This window comes from Ictalurus furcatus, chromosome 8 (genome assembly GCF_023375685.1).
Source record: "Ictalurus furcatus strain D&B chromosome 8, Billie_1.0, whole genome shotgun sequence".
Lineage (NCBI taxonomy): Eukaryota > Metazoa > Chordata > Actinopteri > Siluriformes > Ictaluridae > Ictalurus > Ictalurus furcatus.
In genome coordinates, this window is record NC_071262.1 from 9,556,967 (window position 1) to 9,581,412 (window position 24,446).

Here is a 24,446-nt window from a genome sequence, read left to right on the forward strand (position 1 = left end):
CTCAGGCTGTGCTGTCCACCGAAAACAGTTTGCATTAAATGAATGAACAGCGCATTTCCAAAGGCGATTTCAGACATGTACATCTCAGTTTGTCGAGTTTTAAATATATGAACCGTCGATTATTTTTGGGCTTCAGCCTCTTGTTTCTTTCTATGTTTGCTTCTTCTTTTAAGTATAATATCTGGCATTTGAAAAATAAAAAGCCTTTTGTCTCAAAAATGGCTCCTCTTGGTCTGCATATACTTTTAAGATAAGATAATACTTTATTAATCCCCAGATGGAGAAATTAGGGAGAAATTTCACTGCATTATAACTGCTATTACTACTACTAGTAGTAGTACTATAATAGCGTACGTAATAATACAACAGTAAACGATACTATAATTATGGTATTATTAACTAATAAATGATAACCAGCTCAATTGTTTATAATAATTATTTTATTACGTACAGAGATTTTGTCGCGAGGAACGACCTGAGAATTATGTTAATGTAATTACTGTTTCTTGAGGTTTCAATACTTTGTTGTTGTTGTTGTTTTGTTTTAAAGAATGATGTTGTTTGTTGCGTGCGCGTTTCAGGCCGCCGCAGTGCATGTCGGTCATTATGGTGATGACTCATCTGACCGCTCAGGCTGGTTGGAGTGGGCGGAGCTATCGACTTTAAGGGAAGGCTCGAGACAGAAGTTTGGTGTTTATTAGAAAAACTCCAGTTCGTGGGAAGTACGCCGGTTTTCGTTATCTTTTCACTTCTCAACTTCGGACAACTCGTTGTAAGTTGGCTCATTTCTATTCTTATTCTTATAAAACTGTAGGCTGTGGTGTGTTAGTCATTGTGTTAGTTTTGGGCGCACTTACTTTTAAGATTAGTCATAGTGAGAGATTAAACGTACATTACATTGCTGTTACTGATAAGAAAAACTTTTAGGACTGTATACTAACGCGTACACTTCTGTCTGTTGAAATCTAAGTAATATTCTCTTCCTCAGAACTTACGCACACACACACACACACACACACACACACACATATATATATATATATATATATATATATATATATATATATACACACACACACACACACACACATATGTATGTATATATATGTATGTGTGTGTGTGTGTGTGTATATATATATATATATATATATATATATATATATATATATATATATATATGTGTGTGTGTGTGTGTGTGTGTGCGAAATAATATTAATAACAACAACAGCAACAGGTTTTTCCTCTTGTATTTCAAAGAATTTGCATATGCACAATAGTGTAATCCATAGTTGTCTATTTTGAGAGCAGACATGTCCAAGTAAAGCGCAGTAAATAACTTTAACATGACTTTGCATTTTTATGATTACTTGATCATCTTGGTTAGGTACAGGAAGCAACTTATTTTTATTGAACTTGATCTTTGACTCTAAGCACAGTGGTGAAACTGTGAAGTGTCTTGAAAAGAAACTGAAAGCCGTCAATCCAGTGACGTGGAAATAAAGTAGAACAGATATTATAAATAGTTTGCTACCTAGTCATTTAATAATTAAAAAAAAATCTTCAGGGACTTTTACGTAGGTAGAGAATCATGAACGCGCACAAACAGGGTGATGATTTTGACAATTAGCACAATTATTATCATATATGAGTCAGTATCAGTAAATATTGTAAAAACGATTCATGTGTACAGATGTTGGTTCTGACAGTGGACAGTTTAGCTCAAAGGTTGTTGTGTCTTTTTCATGGAAGCAATTTCTTAACACTCATAGAGGAATACTGCCTTAACCGGTACCTTTTTTTCTTCACATAAAAAGTTGTTTTAGAGGCCATGTCGGTTGTGGAGAAGAATGGTAGAGCACACGGAGAAGACCATGTGGATGCCAAGAAGAGCGACTCCACAGAGTAAAATTTTTTTTTTTAATTTGCTGCTTACAAAGTAGTATAAGTGATAATCTGATTTAATAATCGTGGTGTGATTATTAAATCAGATTATCCACTGTTGATATACCTTTTTGTAGTCTTGTAGTACTGAAGAATATTCCAGCACTATTTTTAATAATACCCTCCCAGCGTTAACATCTTTCTTTGATAAAAGTGGTAAAGTATTGAGCCTGTATCCTGTAATTAAAAAGATATATGTGTGAGTATATATATATATATATATATATATATATATATATATATATATATTTTTTTTCTAAAACAATTTTAGAATTGTTCTCATTTTATTTTGTCATTTTGCTGTATATAATTTATTTCTACTGTTTAAAACATGTTAAAATGCTTTACTATAAATATAATCTATAATCTGAGTGAGCATTTTTCCAATTTAGTCGATTTCCATGAGCTGTAAGCCGTAATCATCAAGATATTCTCATTTTTTGAGATGCACCTGTATATTCACTTCCTACAGGGCGACTGCTCGCAGTGAAACTGTACATGCCAAAGGCTACACAGAAGCTGATTCAGATGCATACCGTATGGATTACCCCAACCTTGGGAAATGTCTCATCATCAACAACAAGAATTTTGCCAAAAGTACAGGTAAAAAACTAGAACAGGCAACATTTGTAGCTTATTTGGTCCATGTGATTAGTGTCTCTTATAATTTTCTTTATAATTATTTTTCTTTGTAGGCATGTCAGAGCGCAATGGAACAGATGTTGATGCTGCAAAAATACTGCAAGTCTTCCAAAAGCTGGGCTTCAAAACTATGATCCAAAATGACCAGAGTGTTTCACAGATGAAGCAGCTTTTAAAATCAGGTTTGACTGACTGATAAGCCACATATATTAATCAACATAATTCTAAACCTGTAACACAATTTTTTTTTTTTGCTTTTATCCTAAATTGTTTTAACCGTCTTAAGACTAACCAGTAGTTGAAGTCATTACATTATTTTCTTGTTGGTGTTAACTGTGATTTCCTCAGCTGTTTATGACTATTGAAATGCGTGCTAGAACTGTAGTGTTTCTTTCCTTTCTTTAAGTGTCCCAAGAGGACCACAGCAAGTCGGCCATGTTTGTGTGTGTGATCCTAAGCCATGGGGATGAAGGAGTTATCTATGGCACTGATGAATTCGTAGAGCTGAAAGAGCTGTCTGGATTCTTCCGAGGAGATCGGTGTCTCTCACTAGTTGGCAAACCTAAACTCTTTATCATTCAGGTCTGAATTTAAAATGATTATGCAACAGTACACAAATATATGCGAAATAGATTTGAAGATGAACAAATTTTTTATTTTGGCAAGATATAGGGCCTTACTTCATTCTGGTATTACAGCAAAAGTATAATAGACACATTGATATTTCATGATCTGATATAGGATTGAGGTTTGACAGGGTAATGGGGTAATCTGAAAGTGTTCTTTTACAGAGGGAAGGTGGTATACTGGCTCGTTCATTCATTCGTTCATTTTCATTATGCACTTTATCCTTGTCAGGGTTGCACACTCATTAAAACACTTATATAAAACACACATATTAAAATACATCTAGGGACAATTTAGCATAGCCACAGGTGGAAAGAAACCGGAGAACCTAGACGAAACCCACAGAGACACAGGGAAAAACTGACTCATTCTTTTTAAACATGGTCACATAGATGCTTCTGAACTCACATCACCATAAATCAGTGCCAAAACATTATGACTAGTTAGATTTAGTTGAATATCAAACAAAAATATTTAGCCAGATGTAGAACACAACAATTGGTGTTCATATGTTGACTGTTCATTGTTCTGAGGCATTGTGACTGATAGCAAATTGAGCTTGAGACACATTTAACATATCAGTTTGCATCAACAATATTTTCTGTGAATTAACGCAAAATCAAGCAAACTCAGCAATATTCGTAAGAGCTTTCAGAATGACCGCAGATTTTTCACAGATTTGGGCCATGACGTGCTATATGATGTCATCATGACGCACATACAGCCAAAGCCCTCTTCAATTCACATGTGTCGAACACGAGTACAGCTAAAAGCTCTCATTTACCAACAAAACATCACTGTGAATCACCATTGCAATTTCAAGTAGTTTTCTGCAACAACATAAAAAAAACTCATGGCAGAAAAATCAAGTATTTTTGGCTGCAATAATTGCAAAAAAAAAAAAGTGAAATCCTTTACAGACTGATTAGTGCTGCTGCCTTATAGCTCTAGGTTTCCTGGTTCAATCCTGATCTCGGGTTAATATCTGTGTGAAGTTCTGCCTTCTCTTTCTGTGTATGTATTGGTTTTCTCTTGGTGTATTCCTGCCTCATGCCCAGTGTTCCTGGGATAGATTCTGGATCCATAGTGACCCTGATTACCAGAATAAAGGGCTTACTGAAGACGAATGAAAGAAAAAAATGGATGAATTAAGGGGAGCTATTTACCTGACTCTGTTCTTGTCCGTCAGTATGAATCGCTAACCGTTGACGTACAGTTGCCCATTGATCTGTGTCTAACATATTATTTCACATTTGGAATTTGTTGTGTTTTACAATTTGGTTCTTTGTAGTTTATTTGCTTGTCTCAAGCAGGCACGTCACTAAAGAAATGGAAATAATGACTCATTTAATGTAGAATAATAAAATTTAATAGAAGTACCACTTAACATTTCCCGGCAATGGTGCAATTTGCGTATTTTAGGCCTAGCTCACTATTAAAATCACTGCAAGGACCAAGAATGGTGCTAGACATAAATAAATGGAATTCAGTGGAAATGTTATTTACGCCTTAGAAAAGAATTTATGCCTTAGGCTACTGTATGTTTAAACAGAAATACCATTTTTTAAAGCCTTTTGTCATTTTGTTTTTTTAGGATACAAATTGTAAAATTGTACAGCATCTTATTGTGTTACACTTATAGTTAAATACCTTCCTGTATTTTGTTTAGGCTTGTCGTGGAACAGATTTGGATCCTGGCATTGAGACCGATAGTGTTAGTGATTCAGAGGGCACACACAGGATTCCTGTTGAAGCAGACTTCTTGTATGCGTACTCTACTGCTCCAGGTAGGACGCGGTTTTATACTCAAATGTATGCAGCTTCATGATAGTCCGATGGCAGTTGAAAATCTAGAGTAATATACAGACATCAGTACTGGAAGGATAAATTAACAACCTGCACTGTCAGGTACATTTAGGGACTGAGTACTTTCACAGTCGAAACCTTTTCTCACTTTTGCATCAAGCTGACTAACAAGGATGGTGTAATACACTGGTCCTGTAAACAGTGGTTGTCACAAATATTGAGATAGTGGTGGAGACTGATGCAAGTGCAGGAATTTAAAAAACATTTTTTTTAAAAAGACAAACAACTAATAAAGTCAGAACAAGAGTCATAAATTGAGCAAAACAATAGCTAGGGAAAGCTTGGAGAGCCATGGTCATGTGAGCTGTTGTCTGTTGTGAGGGCTGATGGGAAATGAAGCCTAAGGCAACTGAAACTGGTGATGACGTGACAAAACGTAGGATGCAAAAACATTTTTTAAGTCCGTTATTTTGTCCGGGCAAATCATTCGGATTTTTTTTTTTTTTTTGAGAACGACACCTAAGTAAAACTCAAACATCGTAGTTAAAACAGAATGAGGCGATTGCACACTAGACTAAGATGCTGAAGTACTCACAGTTGGCGTATACATTTTTGGATTAAGTCATATTAAGTCTTTTAAGCTTCTGCAGTCAAATAATATATGTCATATTATTATTAGTAGTAGTAATAGTAGTAGTAGTAGTAGTAGTAGTGTGTTTTAATTCTTATACTCCTCCTACAGGTTATTATGCTTGGAGAAACACAGCCAATGGATCTTGGTTCATATCCAGTCTGTGTGAAATGCTGACTAAGTATGGCAGAGAGCTGGAGATTATGCAGCTTATGACACGCGTCAACCGCAAGGTGGCGTTAGAGTTCCAGTCTTGCTCCACCATTCCTGGTTTCAGTGACAAGAAACAAATACCATGCATTGTGTCTCTGCTGACCAAAGACTTGTACTTTCCAAAGTGATCATTTGAATTAAAATCAGTCAAATTTAGTTTAGTGTAGGTATAGTATAGTATGGTATAGTTTTTTTTTATACCGTAATGTGGTTGTATGAAACACTACACAGAAATCCGCTGCATCAGAATATAATAACAATAGTACATATTTTTACAAGTACATTTTTGCATATTTTTACGCAGTAAATTTTTTTTTTTTACTTTGTCCTGTACCATGTAACATGGCATACATTAACAACAGAGATGTTTACATTGGCCATACCGGCATGATGGACTAAAACTTTGGTTTAACGGGTATTAACCTTTACACGAATAAACTGGATATTCATGTTTAGCTCATTGTTGGATAGCAGCATTCTTTTCCCCACAATGCAAACCGTATATGAACTGCCAGAGAAATTCCTGCTGTCTTCATCTGTTTTCTGTGTTTTCTTAAATAAATCTCTGATCAAATTAAGCCTCTGATTCTCCACATCTCATTCCAATCATTTTCCAAATTGTTAGATTTGTCCTAGGAGTCGCTTTCTAAATACACTTAATTTCTTATTGTACACTTCACTGCCTGTGCCTGGCTCTACTCTACAACAAATATGTCTCCTTTAATCATCAGTGTACCAAATGGTTGGAGTATAACATCAATAGTCAAATATGTGCAGTTGTGTATTGCACAATAATTACATAATATTTTTTTGTTTCCATTTCCACTTTTCTATCCAAATTTCGCTATTCATTACAAAACACAATGATTGTTTTTTTACTCAGAATGGAAAGCAGAACTGGTACATCATTCTTAAGATTCACATTCATTTCACATTCACCATCGCGTTCTTTTACATTTCTTTAAACAAGTACCAATGTGCCTATTCTACTGCTTAAATGTTGTTAAAGTGCAATAAATAATGAGTATATGCCTTCTGACAATGTTTCATAGTTGCTTATTACTCTATTTAATAGTGTTTATATGGATGCTTTATACAACGTTGGTCTTTACAAGGCTGTGTGTGATACTTCAGTGAATCTTCCAAATTTACAGATTTTTCCAGTTATTCATTTTAAAGCATATTATTTGTTAACTACTATGAACTATTCACTAACTATGAAACTAATAGGTTTAATAAGTATGTAGTTACACTACTAGTCAAAATTTGGATTATGTTGGATTATATTATTAGAATATATATTTTATCATTGTGATAAATAATGGCATTTGGATCAAAGCTTATGGTTGAAATTTGCTTCTAAGACAAATACAAATTTATTCATTTATTTCTTAAACAAAAGACATTTCAAAATTTGTTTTGATTGTATTTGTTCTAGTAGGTTTTAATTAAAAATGAAATTGTTTATCCAAAAAAGTAAGAACTTTAAGAACTTGCTCAGCCTGCTAGCCAGTTCCAGAAAAGCCACTGGGGTGAGGCTTTCTCATGAAGGTGGCTGGGAAGATGCCAAAAGAGTGGGCAAAGGTTAATCAGAAACACTGTTAAGAATTTAAAAATAGTTTAAAAATAGTTTTGAGTTGTTTAACACTTTTCTCAATTCCATATGTGTTATTAACCTTAGTCTGGTAGTGCATGACAGTGAGAGGACTCATGACAAATAATGGGGTTCAATAATAATAATGATGATAATAGTAACAACAATAACAATAATAATTATAATAATTATATTAATTATTATATATATTTTCATTCTTCTTCTTATTATTATTATTATTGACTAAAGGGCTCCCGGTGGCTTAGTGGTTAGCACGTTTGCTTCACCTCCAGGGTTAGGGGTTTTGAATCATATCTCCACCCTGTGTGTTCGTGTTTGCATGTTCTCCCCATGCTTCGGGGGCTTCCTCTGGGTACTCCAGTTTCCTCCCCAGTCCAAAGACATGTTTGGTAGGCTGACTGGCATGTCTAAAGTGTCCATAGTGTATGAATGGGTGTGCGAGTGTGTGTGTGATTGTGCCCTGCGATGGATTGGCACCCTGTCCAGGGTGTACTCTGCCTTGTGCCCAATGCTCCCTGGGATAGGCTCCAGGTTCCCCTTGACCCTGAAAAGGATAAGCGGTATAGAAGATGGATGGATGTATTTTTTTATTATTGTTATTATTATTATTATTATTGACTAAGGGCTCCCGGTGTCTTAGTGGTTAGCACGTTTGCTTCACCTCCAGGGTTAGGAGTTTTGAATCATATCTCCACCCTGTGTGTTCGTGTTTGCATGTTCTCCCCATGCTTCGGGGGTTTCCTCTGGGTACTCCAGTTTCCTCCCCAAGACATGCATTGTAGGCTGATCCTGGTTCCCAATTGTCCGTAGTGTGTGAATGGGTGTGTGATTGTGCCCTGTGTTGGGTAGGCACCCCGTCCAGGGTGTCCCCCGCCTTGTACCCCGAGTTCCCTGAGATAGACCCCAAGCTCAGTGTGACCCTGTGCAGGATAAGCGATGTAGAAGATGGATGGATGAAAATTAATTCATAGTATACTAATAATAACAATAAAATAAAATCCTATGCACTAAGCAATGCACTTCTTTGTGGAACAATACAAACAACCTGGACTGGTGAATCTACAATCTCCACAAAAAATAAATAAATAGGCTATTTCTAGATACAATAATGTCCCTGCAAGTCTGCCAATAATAGACTAATGACCAAAATGTACCTGGCAAGAAACCAAGGCCGTTTTTTTCTTTTTTTTTTCTTCATGTTTTTTTTTTTTAGACAACAACTGTTCTTATTTAGTCGCAGTTCTCATTAACGACTATCTAAAGGGCTTACTCATTTTGAGTTTCTATTCCAGTCGATTTCGCTTTAAGGCTCTACAGAAAAGCGGGGAAGTGAAAATGAAAATGAGGCGCACAACTCAGCGCCCTCTCGCGCTGTACACACACACACACACACACACACAGAGAGAGAGAGAGAGAGCTCGGGAGGGGATTTCCACGAAGCTCTGTTTCCTTTACTTGTTTTGCTTTCGTTCTGGACTCCGGATTTGCTTAAACTTGACGTTTTTTCTGTCGACACTGACGAATTAAAGACAGTCCGTCTGTCTGCACTTGCGGCCACATTGCGGACTTGTTCCGAGGGCGGAATTTATTCTCGAATCGCAGGTAAAACCATTTCCGCGTTTCTTATTTATGGGGCCGATTATTTAGTGCGCTAGCTTCATGTAGCTTTTTTTTTGTTGTGTGTGTGTGTCTGTGTGCCGCTGTGGAGAAGCAAAGAATCGAAAGTGCTGGAGTGTTTTCATCCACCAGGATCTGGGGAATGGTTATTTTCACTTTTGAAATGACTTGGCACTGTAAAAGAGATTGGTGAACTTGCAGTCGGGGGGCAGTTTGACAGTTCCTGGTCAGAGAGAGAGAGAAAGAGAGCAGTGCTAAAAGCCATCTCTATTTACATGACATTGCTGTGAGAATGCTGCTAACAGATGACACTGTAAGTCACAATAGTATTTGTACTGAAATTGTCGGTTGTTCTTCGTGCTGTAGGATTGAATATGGGTTCTTTTTTTTTTTTCTTTTTTTTTTTTACACTGTGTTTGTGTTTGTGTGTGTGTGTGTGTGTGTGTGTGCCCGTCACACAAGGTAACAAACTTGCCGAGTTAGCCAGAAACATGACCGCGCTCATTTTCTTTCTTTCCTTTCTTTCTTTTTTTGTTGGAATATGTTTTTACTCTGCATTTGTAATCTTTTACACCGTATTATTTGCTCATTACCCGTTATTAATGTCCATTAATTTGTACAGAAACATGTGCTGTGAATTCATTTAAGAGCTGTATCTTGTCAATGAGTAACAAGTTGTTTGTGCGCGACATTTTACGACTCGTGTTAACTCGTGTTGTTGTACCCTGGATGTTTGGAGTTGTACTCTTGGACACGCGAGATGGAACTTTGGGATGAGAAAAATCTTTTATTTGTTTGTTTTCAAATCAACCAGAATACATTTAGTCCATCAAATGCCACGCAAAATGAGCAAGAGGTTTGAGAAGAAGAGCAAAAAGGCTTTTTCTGGTGAGCAGGAGGTCAGACCTTGAGCTTATGCCATCCCATAATTATAATTCACACATTGTTCTCCAAAAAAAAAGTATTTTTGTTTTTTAAAGTATTTATTTTTAATGCGTGAAATAAGATATATAAAAGATATATAGAACTGCATGTTTGTGAAGTAAGATTTAAAAAAAAAAAAGAAGTACCACAGACTTTCAATATTATGATTATGATGTGTAACCACAACCAGAAGCATACAAACAGCTCAGTGCCTCCAGATACAGTGTAATAACTGAGTATAAACCTTCAGTAAAAAGAAAATTTTGCACAACATGATTATTGATACTTTATAAACAGTGTGCTGCTCAAGTTCCTGAGCCTGAGCCAAAGGAGGAGCATTAGAGATCAGTCACGAGGTTTGAAGATGTGCATGTTGAGTGATGTGCCACTTACATGACAGGCAGTAACGTTCAAAGCAAGCAGTAATTTTATTTTATTTTATTAAATTTTTACGGTCTTACAAATGTTTTGCTTTTTTAAGACCAATTTGCAACCAGCACAACATCTATGGTTAGATGTCAAAGGAACTTTCCAAACCATTTACTTAATGTAGAATTTGAGCACAAAAATGGGATGATGTGTACACTATTGATGCACTTACTAGTAATACTCCTAGTAAATGTCTGTTAATGTCTGTTTGAAAAGAATACAATTGATGGTTTTTAGTTTAACTTCCAAAATGTTTGGCCTGTAGTGCAGATATGGGAGGCACTTCTGGGAAAACGATTGCTGAAATTCAGCAAGTCTGTGCAGCATACTCTTAATATTCAAAGCAGTACAGAGCAGGACAATAGTGCCAGGCAAGTTGTATATCTATTGACTTTCTGTGAGATCAGATTTCACCGTAAAATGGAAATAAAAGGACAACTTTTACACAATACTGCAGTACTTTGCTACAGTATGTTGTTCTCGTTTTGCACGACATCATCTTTTAGAAGTATTTCACAAAAAAAAACACAGGCTGTGCAATTTGCATGAAAAACAAAAACATGAATTAGCCTAAGGCATCCTGTGATATTGTAGTAGTCTCTGGATAAGTATTGCCTTCGCATATTTGTGTCGGTGTGTTCCAGTGTTTCAAGATACATAAGTGCATTGCACAAGTTAGGAAACTTAGAAGACTCAAGACAGTTGTTTTCCAATAAACCATTTGGATACATGCAGTAATCCACTTTATAACTGGAAAATAGCACAGCATTTTGATACATTAGGTTGATTTTTTTTTCCTGACTTTTTCCTGGCTTTGCTTCCTGTACATAAACGAAAGAATGTAAGCCTCTAGTAGAAGTGTGGTTATCTAACGATGATACAATCCAGATAACTTTGTTGCTCTCTCTCTCTCTCTCTCTCTCTCTCTCTCTCTCTCGGTCTATAGGCCACTATGCCCGTGGAGAGGATGCGTATGCGACCATGGCTGGAGGAACAGATAAACTCGGGTAAAATACCAGGACTAAAATGGGTTCATAGGGTAGGTACAATTCTGTTCCTTTAAAATGGGGAAATACCTTTTCATCATTGTTAATGAATATAATTCTGAGCAGTAGGGGTGGGCGATGTGACAAAAAATATCTTATCATGATTCTTGAGGAATTTCCACGAGACCTGATATGTATCACGATATTTAGGTTTGGCAAGAAATTTCCAGCAGAACAATAGTGCTGCATTTTAAAAAAAAAGATGATACTTTAATTACATTTTTTTTTAAAGATAAATTATTAAATTAAATTGTTTACACAAATTTTATAAAAGCCTAATAAATATTTAATTGAAAAGGAGAAGCGATAGATTCTTTTAAAATTCTAACATTTGTGCAAAACATTTATATACTGTGTATAATAATTTATATAACATTTTATTGGATCCAGATTGGACGAGTCCCTACAAAATTTTAGCACCAAATCAACTGCTTACAGTCAGTTTGTATTTATTTAAAAAAAAAAAAAGGAAGGAAAAAAGTATTAAAAAGATATAAAATCTGGCTCTTGACTGGCCAACAGAAAAGAGTTCACCGTATTGTCATGAGATCACAACTTCAAATCCCGATGATTCCACAGCGGTCTATGGCGAGGAACCAAGAGAGCTAAACTGGCTGCACTCACTGGACATATCTCAGAAAAGTGCATTGTGGCATGCATTTATCACAATATCTTTAGCATATCGAGAAATAACCCAGACCCATTGAGCAAGCTGAACGTGTCACCATTTTTCTGTAAACGTGTGATACTTTCATACAATTCATCTGAACAATTACTTCCTGATATGTGTATCTGTATGAAAATTATTCATGACTATGATTGTATACCTTGTATGCAGCTGATATTTGCTGAGTACACGTACATATGAGCGCACACACACACACACACTAAACATACCACATCATAATGTTTGCTATGTGTTTTTGTTTGGAATGCCCACAATTGTAGGAAAAGAAAATATTTCAGATTCCATGGATGCATGCTGCACGGCATGGCTGGGACGTAGAGAAAGATGCACCTCTGTTTCGAAACTGGGCCATACACACCGGTATGTGTGCAAGTATACACTCGGGTTTTTCCAAAAACACCGTCCCTCACACAAGTACGATTACTGCCTGAACCGACTCCCAAAATGAAATACTCACACATTGCTTAGAAGACATGAACATCAGTCAGCGTCACGACCCTCTTGATAATGCATTGTGTTTATTATTGTGTGTGTGCACGCATATTCTTTAATCACTTTTCATTATTTAGGCAAATACCAACCAGGAGTGGACAAGCCTGACCCCAAAACATGGAAGGCAAACTTCCGCTGTGCTATGAACTCCCTTCCTGACATCGAGGAGGTGAAAGATAAAAGCATCAAAAAAGGAACAAACGCCTTTAGGGTTTACAAGATGCTGTCAGCGTCAGAAAGACAGTCAAAGAGAGGTTAGTGTCTGTCCCATTGACCAGTGCAAGCGCACACTCATAGAGCCTATCGTGCAAATGGATAATCTGTCCTTCTGCAAATAACATTTCTTTACCGTATTATGTTTAGTGCAGGAACTAAAATGATGTCATTATAATTTATGGATGATTTTCTTGTCTAATAGGAAAGAAGAGACCAGATAAAGACGTAAAGGTAAAGGTAAGCTCCATCTATTTACTGTACAACTTACAATAAAGAGCTCTGTCACCTGAACAGCTGCATAAATAATCCATCAAACATGAAACTTTCTATCAATTTATTTAAATTTTATATTTTGACACAATGTGCAGTAAAAATATTAATATGACTGCATTTTTGCAAATGACACAAAAAGATGATATATATCATCTGTCATATATTAGATATTTCACATTTGATAGATATATTTATATATATATATACAGGTACATCTCAAAAAATTCGAATATCGTGGAAGTGTTCATTTGTTTTCGTAATTTAATTCAAAAAGTGGAACTTTCACATATTCTATATTCGTTACACATAAAGTGAAATATTTCAAGCCTTTTTTTTGTTTAAATCTTGATGATTACGGCTTACAGCTCATGGAAATCAAAAATCCAGCATCTCAAAATATTAGAATAAAGAATTTATAATACAGAAATTTTGACCTTCTGAAAAGTATGTTCATTTATGCACTCAATACATGGTCAGGGCTGCTTTTGCATGAATTACTGCATGAATGCGGCGTGGCATGGAGGCAGTCAGTCTGTGGCACTGCTGAGGTGTTATGGAAGCCCAGGTTGCTTTGATAGCGGCCTTCAGTTCGTCTGTATTGTTGGGTCTGGTGTCTCTCATAGATTCTCTATGGGGTTCAGGTCAGGCGAGTTGGCTGGCCAATCGAGCACGGTAATACTATGGTCAGCAAACCAGTTACTAGTAGTTTTGGCACTGTGGGCAGGTGCCAAGTCCTGCTGGAAAAGGAAATCAGCATCTCCATAAAGCTCGTCAGCAGATGGAAGCATGAAGTACTCTAAAATCCCCTGATAAGACGCTGCATTGACTCTTGACTTGAGAAAACACAGTGGACCAACACCAGCAGATGACATGGCACCCCAAATCATCACTGACTGTGGAAACTTCACACTGGACTTCAAGCAACTTGGATTCTGTGCCTCTCCATTCTTCCTCCAGACTCTGAGACCTTGATTTCCAAATGAAATGCAAAATTTACTTTCATCTTCCTGAAAGATTCCTGACAGATTACAGGCTCAGGAAACCTTTGCAGGTGTTTTGAGTTAATTAGGTGATTAGAGCTCTTCTCAGGTCGACATTTCTGTATTATAAATTCTTTATTCTAATATTTTGAGATGCTGGATTTTTGATTTCCATGAGCTGTAATCCGTAATCATCAAGATTAAAAAAAGAAAAAGGCTTGAAATATTTCACTTTAAGTGTAACGAATCTAGAATATATGAAAGTTCCACTTTTTGAATTAAATTACGGGAAAAAATAAATTTTCCACGATATTCAATTTTTATATATATATATATATATATATATATATATATATATATATATATATTTAAAGGTCAGGCCCTTTTACTATTGATAAAGAGGGTACAAGCCATTGTGTCTGACTGAATTTGTGCGTGTGTCTGTGTGTGTCTGGCAGGATGAGCAGCAATGCCCAGTTTCCTCTGCCTGGGAGAGTACCAATGGCTCCACAAGGAGTGCAGGAGCGCTAGCAGTCAAACAGGAAGCAGATCACACTGTCACAGAAACAGGTAAACAAACCCCTGAACACACACACACACAAACACACACACACACACGTACATGCATGCACACAAATGTAGTCCTACACACTGCATTACCTAGCATTTTGTCTGCTGTTTATTACTATAATTGATTTCAATTGTATCTCTGTTGTGTTTTATACGATAGATCCTGCATTATCCTCCAAGTTCATACACCGATTAATCTCTCAAAGTGTAGTCACCTATTAAAAAGGTTCATTTTACATAATTTGGACATTCACCACTAATCTCTGACAGACTTTGTTTAAAAAAATGCTTTTAAAAGTGTGTGTGTGTGTTGGGGGGGGCTAACAACAGCACGACTGACCACTTTGTAGCTGCTACAAACTATTACGCCTGTTATTTTAGGCTTGTTTTCAGTAGTGTGACTCACCCTTTGGTTCAAGATTCCTAAGCCGATGAAAACACAAAACCATTATTCTTTTCCTTTTTTTTCCACCCTTTTTTTTTTTTTTTTTTTACACAGTGACTTGCCTGTAATGCATGTTATCCTGTACCTTTTGTACTTACTTATGCTGTCATATGTTTATTTGAGATTAGTTTTTATAATAATCTCTTCCTTCATAGTTTAAATGAACACACCTTTTATCTTATAGCAAACTGGCAGCACTTTGTTTTAAACCTTGGTTTAAACATTTGCATGAAGGGAGTGTTTTGCAAATCCGGTTCAAATCTGTTGTTCTTGAGCATCAAAGAATCTAGCCGTACACTTTTATGTCTTCAGTTCCAGCGCACGTGGTAATATCCTTCATATGTTTATAACTTCGGTTTCGATTAATGTTTTCCTATCAGTACAGCTCAGCTTCCCATCAGATAGGCCTACAGGGTCAGAGTCCACGTTAGAGAAAGCAGAATCATTAGAGTAGTATCTGTGGCTGTTTGCCTTCACCACACTATTTACAAGGAAATGCCAATGTAATTATCCGTGTAATCCAGCCATATTTCCATTAACCCTTATGGACCCGGTACAAGGGTGTCTCTGTCGACTACCACACACTTCCTCCAAGACAGTCCCATCACTCCCCCACATTCACAAAAAAAACATGCGTACATGTGCATCATCAGTTCCCCCTTGCCTGTTCTTCATATTTACTCTCTCTTCCTTGTTTCTCTTCCACAGAAGCTGGTAGCCACAGCCCCTCCGAAGACCATCTGATCATCCCGGACGTGTGTCAGACTATCGAGGTGGTGACGGAAAACGAGGAGCAGGCTGTGAGCTCCAGCCACACCTATCCCCTTCAGATCTCTCCAATGTCCTCATACGGAGGTTTCACACGCTTTCTCTCTGTCTCTCTGTGTTGATTAGTCTCTGCTGTAGTCTACTGCTGGAGTAAAGCTCACTAAAAATTGCTCAGTAATCATCAACTAATTTAACTTTTGCACTACAGCGTGACTGTGGTATTTGTTTTGTGTTTCTCCCATTCATATGGTTCATATTCTTGAACTTTTTAGGAAACAGGCAACAGGAAACAGTTTCCAGAACATAGAGGGTTATTTTTTTTACATGGGAACAGTGACATATTTTAAAAATATGCCTTACGTGCAAGCTGTTGAGAAAGACAAGTTGCACGATACACTGCTTAGAAGAAATAATAATAATAATAATAATAAATGGTGGCTTAGTGGTTAGCACGTTTGCCTCACACCTCAAGGGTTGGGGGTTCGATTCCCACTTCCGCCCTGCGTGCGCGGAGCTTTCATGTTCTCCATGTGCTTCGGAGGTTTCCCCCAGGTACTCCAGCTTCCTTCCACAGTCCAAAAGCATGCATTGTGGGCTGATTGGCATTTCCATATTGTCCGTGGCGTGCGAATGTGCCCTGCAGTAGGTTGGCACCTCGTCTAGTGTGTCCCCCTCCTTGTGTTGCAGGTCCACTGGGACAGGCTCCCCACAACCCGGTGTAAGATAAGCGGTACAGAAAATGGATGGATGGATATTAATGATAATAATAATAATAGTAATATAGTAATACTAATAGCAGTACTACTACTACTAATAATAATAATGCATTTATGGTTAGAACAGCACAAAGGCCAAATGAAACACTGTTTTAAGAAAACTTTTCACTGTTTAAAATAAAGAATACAGCCCCAGGCCACTGTGATTCCTACCAGACTCTGCCTTACATTACTCCCTGCTCTGCTCTGCATATTTATTCAATGCCCATAAGAGTTCACTTCTATCTGACTGTACTCTAACCAAGGTCACTGGTCCTTTATTGCTGCCGTCCCTTGGCATAATAGAGCGGAGAGCGTTAATTTATAATCCGCTCTCCCCATGTCACTTGTGTTGGTGTAGCATTTTCACTGCTGCTGCAACATGGTAAAGTTATTCGTACATAGACATAGATATTATTGCCATTTGTCTTGGCTGTACTGTAGTCTCTGCTTATTGGAGAGACATGGCTACGATATTAAACCCAAACCTACAAAGCAACCAGACAAGTGTGTATTTCCAATGAATTTATCATCTCAGAAACCACAAAGGTTAGAAGGTGGGGCTTATGTGCTGAGCCGCTCATTCAGATACACTGTGGCTGCAATGTTCATGATTACTTCAAACGTTTCTTGTTTTTTTATCTGCTTCGTGCCACACCTAAACGAGTTCTGCGTGTCAAGCACACCTTAACCGAGAGCACAAAACATGCCAAAATGTTTCCATATTTACTCCACTTAATAATGGGGCTGACTTATTTTGGCCTTCCAGCTATGTTACCTATATTCACTATTATTATGATAACTAAAGACTGATAGGTCATTAGCTGCATTCATGATTTACATTTAACTGAGCTTGAAAAAGCTGTCACTGACTAGTGATTTCAACTGTTGTGTCTGTTTCACAAACTCTAAAAGCAAAAAAATTACATGTAGTTACCATATCTTTGTTTCAGCAGTGAGAGTGATTGCTTGAGGGATGATGTTGGCATATTTTCAACAGAACATGACTAAGCATATCTCCATACCTGTTGTGGAAATTTTGAAGCCCTTTATATGCCAGAAGACAAGGAAGCGCTTTCGTTGATCTGTAGCGCCTGTTTGGCCGCAGGAACCTGTCTTTCAGGAAAACCCTGAATAATCTGTCTCTATTCTCTCTCCTTTTTCTATTTTTGTGCACAGAGAGCGATACTGACAGCGTGCAGAGTGAAGAGGACTCCAAAGAGGTATGTGCAAAACTAGCATTTCATAAAGCAAAGCAGGTTGCAGATGCGTTTTTTTTTTTTCTTTTCATGACTGTAGTAACGGCCTTAATCCAATAAAAAGAAATCAGATTGATGGTTATAGTTTTGCAACCAAGTAAACATAGCACTGCCTCTTTAACATGACGTCAAAGCATTACCCAGAATCTGCTCCCTCCCTGGTGTCTGCTTCCTGTAATGCTCGCAGGCACGCGTCTTTAGCGCCAGCACTGAAAAACAGTGGTATGACACTTAAAGGAGTATCAAATCTTTGTAGCATATTTGAGGCATCAATTTTTTTTTTTTTTTTTTTTTTTTTGCAAGGCCTTGTCCTTTTTGTTATTATAGTTGTAGCTAGTTCTAATGAGCTCCAGTGATTCTGAGCAGTGATGTCAAATTGGCTGCTGTGTTCATTCTTATTAATCAGGATGTAGATTTACACAGTTCCCTTTATAGGAAGGTTTAGGAAGTTAGACCACATAGAGGAGTTTCTGGAGTGTCTGTGGCGAGCAGCATGTTCAGGCTGTGGCTCAACCTGTATTTTCAGTTCCTGTCATGCAAAGCTGAAACGTAAAGCAGAGGGAAAAAAGGACATAGTGTGACGCCTTCATAGCAGGTTTAAAAAACGTCTAAGAACGGGTATTAAACCTTGTAAAGTCATCCAATCTAACGTACAGTTTATTGCTTCATTTCTTCATGAATTAAAAATTTATTGCAGGTCCAAAAATACTGTTGGCTGGTTTGCCGGAAGTACATGATCTGTAAGGGTGTAAATGGAGCATAGTGTGTTTAGACGTTGGAAAGTATGGAGTATGATTCAGATTTCTAGTTTGAGTGTGCTTTTGATTTGGCAGATGTGGGGTTTGCAACCTACAGCGTCAGGTTTCAAGTTATTTTATGTCAAGTATCACTTTTACTGTTTAAGCTAAAGAAAGTGTAATTCCCCTTTTGTGGCGCACACACTGAAGCTGAATGGAGTTATCAGCTTATTTTTTTTTTTTTTACAGTCATTTCAGGGATGATTTACAAGCATTCAGGAAGCAGGTTTACTTTTGCAGTTAGCTGCAGTGTGGAGATAGCGACATGATGGCAACAATATTTACAGCAAAAACAGCTGGAGCTGTCATCAAAAGCGGAAGACTTAAAGTGGACTTGGAGTTGTAGTTTGTTCTTTGTTCCATGTGCAAGTTGAAATGGACGCTTCAGTCGTCCGGGCAGTTTGTCGTTTAGTGTGCTGCTCTGAGTGTATGTGTGTGTGTGTGTATGTGTGTGTGTACAAAACAGAGTAACAGAAGAGGTTGTGTGTAACAGTGAATGCATGTTCAGTTTGCATCTATCGTATTTATATGTGAATGAATATTTGTATATGTCTGTGTGAGTGTGCGGGGGGGGGTGTAAAGATGGACAGCCTGTAGTGTTGGGTTACTCCGCATTCCAGTGCGCAGATGAATCATGCAGAGCTCCAACGTGGCAAAAAAAGATTAAGAAGTAAAATCTGAACTGCAACAAGCTTTTAGTATAAACGGAGTGCGTCTTAACTCTAGTGGTTGGTAATTGTGCTGAATGACTGAATTTGTTACATTTTTGTCATCAATAAATGTGGTTGTTTTTTTTTTGTTTTTGTTTTTTTTACCATATGGGCCATTGTTAAAGGGATCTAAGTACTGTAATGGAACCTAGCTATTGTATGTGTAATGGTTTTGTGACTTGGTGATTTATTGTTGGTTCATGTCTGAGAGCTTACAGACCATCGAGTTTTATTTATGCTGTCGCACTTATCAGAGTAACACAGATCCACCGATATGAGGAAAATAGCAATGAATTTCTAGATCTATAAAATATGATTAGAAACAGATTTCTAATTCTACAGTAGACTTGATTCTACTACTGCGAAAGACAAAGCAATTTCTTGCAGTTGCAATTTCTCCATGTCAAGTAGTTTTCTGCAAAAAAAAATAAATGTATTATTATACCATATTTTGAATTTTTTTTAAAAATAAAAATCACATAAAAACTCTGCGAAATCCTGTATGGACTGTGTTAGGGCTGGGTGATATATGAATATAATATCGATATTGTGATAAATGATTACACGATACACTTTTCCGAGATATCGTTGGTATGGTGATGTATTTTATTTTTAACGTTTTTAATCATTACAAATTAAATGGTGCTGAACGGATGCCGTTGATTTGATGTAATTTTTTAACACACGCTTCTTTGTCTTTGGAGGCATTAAAGAAAAGTATCGTCAAACTCAGTTTAACATTTTATTTTGGTTTATTTTACTACTGCTTTGCAGACAGTTTGATAGCTAAGTTATATATCGTGATACGCATCGTGTATCGTAGAAATGTCCTCAAGTATTATGATATGATATTTTTGCCATATTACCCAGCCCTAGACTGTGTATTCACCATGTTTTAAAACATACGTAAATCACTCATTATTTGAGTTATTGATTGATTTGTATTGAATTATTTACGTATGTTTTAATATATGGTGGGTCAAAATACACATGGTTCATTAAGGTCACAATGACTTTAGGTTTTATGGATTCATGTCATGAACCTGCATTATTTTCTCTTCTACAGCGCATGCGAGCACTTGTATGGGCCTCTAATCATGCGGAGGCAAAGCCAGCCCTGGACAGCTCAGCGATGCGGACGTCTTTACCCAGCATGTCCACTTTCATCACTCAGTCTAAGCCCAACTTCAGGATTACAACTGTCCAGGACGCTTCATCCACTCCTTTTCATGGCCCCTATACCAGCGGAGGACCATGGAGCCTCTTGGCCACGCCTCACTCTCCATCACAACCCCCAGCAGCTTCCAGCAAACCCCCTGTCCATGAAAAACGGGCCAGCGTCATCATGAAAACCTCAGACGTATCGAAATCTGTCAAGAGTTATTGAGGAAAACCACTAGTTCTTGATCCTGGCTTCATTGAAGGCTGTACTGAACTTGAACATGGAGCAAAGAACCTAAGCAACACTCTGTTGCCTCCTATTGATGATCTCACAGCTAGCGAAGATGATGATGATGATGCTGATGATGATGTCCGGCTCGGTGAACAGCTCATCTTAGCCGTGGGTGATATAAGACATGATACAGGGCAAAATGCAGGATTCATTGCAGGTCCAGGCCTTAAATTCAGGGAGCAGTCTAGTGCGGTGACAGATGTCATCACTGCCATTGTGCCATTGTTTCCAGCTCGTTTTGGATGTGTATATACAGGAGAGTCATAATGTCGAATCAGTGGCATTAGCTTTAGCACCTTATAGAAAAGCACTGAATGAGATTATCTGTGGCCTTCTTTCTTTCTCTATAGCACCACGACTGTGTACACACACTTCTCTGAAAGGATTCGTTAGTTTGTGTCTCATGTCCACCAAAGAAAGCACTTTTAAGCCTTTTTGTATCTCAGAATCTGACTTGGTCCTGTATATTGCTGTGTCTTAAAGGATTTTTTTTTTAAAAAGGTTTAAAGGATATTTACATTTTTGCCCAGTATAATCATTTTTGATTCATGAATGACAGCAATGGCACCTATTTGATGTTTGTTTGTTTTTTTAAGAAAAAATACATATTTTTTGCTTTCTACTGTATGCGTGAACATAAATGTACATATAAACAAATTTAACTATACAGTGCTGTGAAAAAGCATTTGCCCCTGAATTGGTTTTCTGCATTTTTGCGTATTTTAGAGTAGATGCTAAAATCAGAATATAGAGTTTCATTGTAAGAAGTAGGGGTGTGGTTTGGACATAATATTCAATTTTGAGAAGTTGCACCGGAAAATATGTGTGCAAATCTCTGTGAATACACCTCACCTTCACCTCCAAGCAGCTGTGCAATGCCTTGTCTTGAATCAAACCTTGAGTAGATTAAGGTCTTTGCACAGCCTGAATTCTCCAAGGACCCTTGAGAACTGATTGGCACTCTATATTTCACCTCCAGACAGTGGAGACGCAGCTGGAGTCATTCGGCCCAGAGGTGTGCTGGCTTTCTGCAACCTCATAAGAGTTCTCAGGAAACAAACTGTCCAGGTAACAAGCACATGCTCATGGTATGCTGGGACTCATCACCCCTCCCTCACATGCCTGTTACACATGCTTGTTTGAGATCCACTGAAATCTCTGTACACGTGGATTCAAGTACAGGAAAATAAACACACACACACACACACACATCCCAGGAAGTCAGGTTCAGGTGTTCTATATCAGCCTAATCCCCCAGCCGTGTAACACACAATGCACTGTGTAGAAAAAAATATTAGCATCCTTGCTCAACATCTGTTAATCACACGTTCACCAACAATAACTGCAAGATCAAATGATTCCTGTTAGCATTTTCTATGCTTCAGAGAAATCATATGCACCTTCCTCCATACTAACATGTTTAGGTCTAGGCCATTCATTAAAAATAATGAAAAATATATAATTTTTTTTAACATCTCCTTGTGGACCATTCAAATGAATAATTACCTGTTTTTTTGGGGGTTTTTTTCCATTTCAAGACACAACGTTATGTTGAACATTGCACTCCAGAAAACTTAATTGATGCTGACCAGGACAAGACTTTAATCATCTGTCCAAAGGTCACTCTTCTAGATATTTTGCAAATCATCTAAATGCTTTTGGGGAAAAATTTACTCTTTTCATTTCCATTTTGGACCAGCGTCTTATTGAACACATCGCAGGTAGATATGAGGATCCATTCACAAGGTTTTATGGTATTCGGTAATTTTGCCAAGACAGGCACTCAACTTTACTACTGTCCTGAAATGTTCCTAAAAGGCCTCTGACAGGGAGCCAGCTGAGCCACACGATCTGATTATTCACTCTTAAGTAAACATAAGCAGACTTTATGCCAAAGTCTCATTTAATCCTCATACAGTCATTTTTTTATTGTTATTATGCAGCACACTGAAAAATACATTTCATGGTGCTCAGGTGTCAAACGAAACACAAAGCAAATTAAGCGTGGAAATGTAGAAAATCAAACAGGTGGCAAAAAAAAAAAACTTCTTCATATAACTGCCCTTGTCTGTGACTGTGTATGGAAGTGTGTTCATATAACCAAATGTGTCTCTATACACATTTATGGGCTTCTCAATCCTGTGGATCATTGAATATCTAATTATATGATAAGAATGTTATGTAAAATAAGAATTTCTTGATAATAAATATTTTTAAAAAACAGTTTCTGGATTTGAATTGTATTAGATGCTCATGTATTTTACCCACAAATTAGACACTATACTTGCAGTGTCTGTTAGATTTAGATGTACTATGTGGTCAAAATATGCTGTGATTCCATCACACCCACATGTGCTTGTTAAATGTCCCATTCCAAAGGAACGTGTTTGGGAACCATAGTTCCAGCGAAGGGAAATTGTGTGTGGTTTGTCAAGAGATTTAGGGGTATTTTGAAGTAACTTTGAGGCAATATGCTTCAATATGAGTGGTGACTTATATCATGATATTTTAACAATCTTGGCTGACAATGTAAACGGAATCCCGAGTGTTTCTCAAATGATATTGGTCAACAATTAAATTGATTAAAAAAAGTCTCAATCTAGTCTGAATTATATTGAGATGTAACTACCTGTGCATGTTCTCAGAGAATTTTGACCTCATTCCTTCCAAAATGACTTAAATGAAAGACATAATAGTGATTTTAGGATTTAAAAAAAAAAATTCACTATATAACACTATATAGCCAAAGGACACATGACCATAACACCCAAATGTGATCCTTCCCCAAACTGTTTCCACAAAGATGAAAGCACACAATTGTTTAGAATGTCTTTGCATGCTCTCGGATTATGATTTCCCTTCACTGACACCCAAACATGTTCCAGCATGACAATTCTCCTGTGCACAAAACCTTAAGCTCCATTAAAACATGGTTTGTTGATGTTCTTGCGGAAAACCTTGACTGACCTGCCCAGAGCCCTGACCTCAACCCCACTGAACATTTTTCGGATGAATTGGACCACAGACTGCGCATCACCTTCTCGCCTGACCTCACTAATGCTCTTGTAGCTGAATGAGCACAAAACCCCACAGCCACACTCCAAAATCTAGTGGAAGTCTTCCCAAAAGAGTGGAGGTTATTATAACAACAAGGTTATAAATTCCAAACTTTTGAATGGGGAGTTCAACAAGGGCAGGGTTCCACATACGTTTGGCTATATAGTGTAAGTCTAACTAAGTTGACATAGCTTGGTGGTAGGAAATTTGAATATCAGTATGTATATTAGGATGTTGTGGCTAGATTTCGAAAGCACCAAAACACTTCCTTTAAACCATACATCTCACATCATTTAATACCACCTCGTATGCCATTTGATGAGACTGAGCACTTTTTTTTCCATTAACTCTTGTTAAGTGTGCACAGAACTTAACCAGTTACTCTGCATATAAGCTAAAAACGTATAGATTATAGAAAAAAAAGCATAGATTCAAACCAGTTAAATCCCACAATCAAGAAATGCTTATATACTGTACTTAGAAATGCACACT

General features: G+C 37.3%; 2 protein-coding genes across 4 annotated transcripts; both read left to right on the forward strand.

Moving 5' to 3' along the window:
• The first annotated feature begins 627 nt into the window (after nucleotides 1-627).
• Nucleotides 628-6,513, forward strand: casp3b (caspase 3, apoptosis-related cysteine peptidase b). The gene is made up of 7 exons (XM_053630576.1): nucleotides 628-772; nucleotides 1,815-1,902; nucleotides 2,414-2,544; nucleotides 2,637-2,765; nucleotides 2,990-3,165; nucleotides 4,880-4,997; nucleotides 5,759-6,513. The coding sequence occupies exons 2-7, from the start codon at nucleotides 1,829-1,831 to the stop codon at nucleotides 5,986-5,988; spliced, it is 858 nt and encodes a 285-aa protein (XP_053486551.1). The 5' UTR covers nucleotides 628-772; nucleotides 1,815-1,828; the 3' UTR covers nucleotides 5,989-6,513.
• Nucleotides 6,514-8,842: 2,329 nt separating this feature from the next.
• Nucleotides 8,843-23,138, forward strand: irf2b (interferon regulatory factor 2b). Of its 3 annotated transcripts, none has more exons than XM_053630569.1 (9): nucleotides 8,843-9,077; nucleotides 11,392-11,484; nucleotides 12,440-12,539; nucleotides 12,749-12,925; nucleotides 13,090-13,124; nucleotides 14,599-14,710; nucleotides 15,864-16,010; nucleotides 17,858-17,901; nucleotides 20,511-23,138. In XM_053630569.1, the coding sequence occupies exons 2-9, from the start codon at nucleotides 11,398-11,400 to the stop codon at nucleotides 20,829-20,831; spliced, it is 1,023 nt and encodes a 340-aa protein (XP_053486544.1). In that variant the 5' UTR covers nucleotides 8,843-9,077; nucleotides 11,392-11,397; the 3' UTR covers nucleotides 20,832-23,138. The 3 variants fall into 3 exon arrangements, with proteins under 3 accessions (XP_053486544.1, XP_053486543.1, XP_053486542.1); XM_053630568.1 differs by lacking the exon at nucleotides 8,843-9,077 and adding an exon at nucleotides 9,099-9,405 and having other exon boundaries at nucleotides 13,090-13,118; XM_053630567.1 differs by lacking the exon at nucleotides 8,843-9,077 and adding an exon at nucleotides 9,101-9,405.
• The last annotated feature ends 1,308 nt before the right edge of the window (nucleotides 23,139-24,446 follow it).

What these genes read in the sequence shown, in the direction of transcription:
- casp3b (XM_053630576.1), top strand. Translation starts at nt 1,829, where the DNA reads ATGTCGGTTGTGGAGAAGAATGGTAGAGCACACGGAGAAGACCATGTG. An exon ending in AAGAAGAGCGACTCCACAGA is followed by an intron (nt 1,903 to 2,413) that starts GTAAAATTTTTT and finishes CACTTCCTACAG; the next exon opens with GGCGACTGCTCGCAGTGAAA. An exon ending in GAAGCAGCTTTTAAAATCAG is followed by an intron (nt 2,766 to 2,989) that starts GTTTGACTGACT and finishes CCTTTCTTTAAG; the next exon opens with TGTCCCAAGAGGACCACAGC.
- irf2b (XM_053630567.1), top strand. Translation starts at nt 9,385, where the DNA reads ATGCTGCTAACAGATGACACT. An exon ending in TCACACTGTCACAGAAACAG is followed by an intron (nt 14,711 to 15,863) that starts GTAAACAAACCC and finishes TCTCTTCCACAG; the next exon opens with AAGCTGGTAGCCACAGCCCC. An exon ending in TCCAATGTCCTCATACGGAG is followed by an intron (nt 16,011 to 17,857) that starts GTTTCACACGCT and finishes TTTTGTGCACAG; the next exon opens with AGAGCGATACTGACAGCGTG.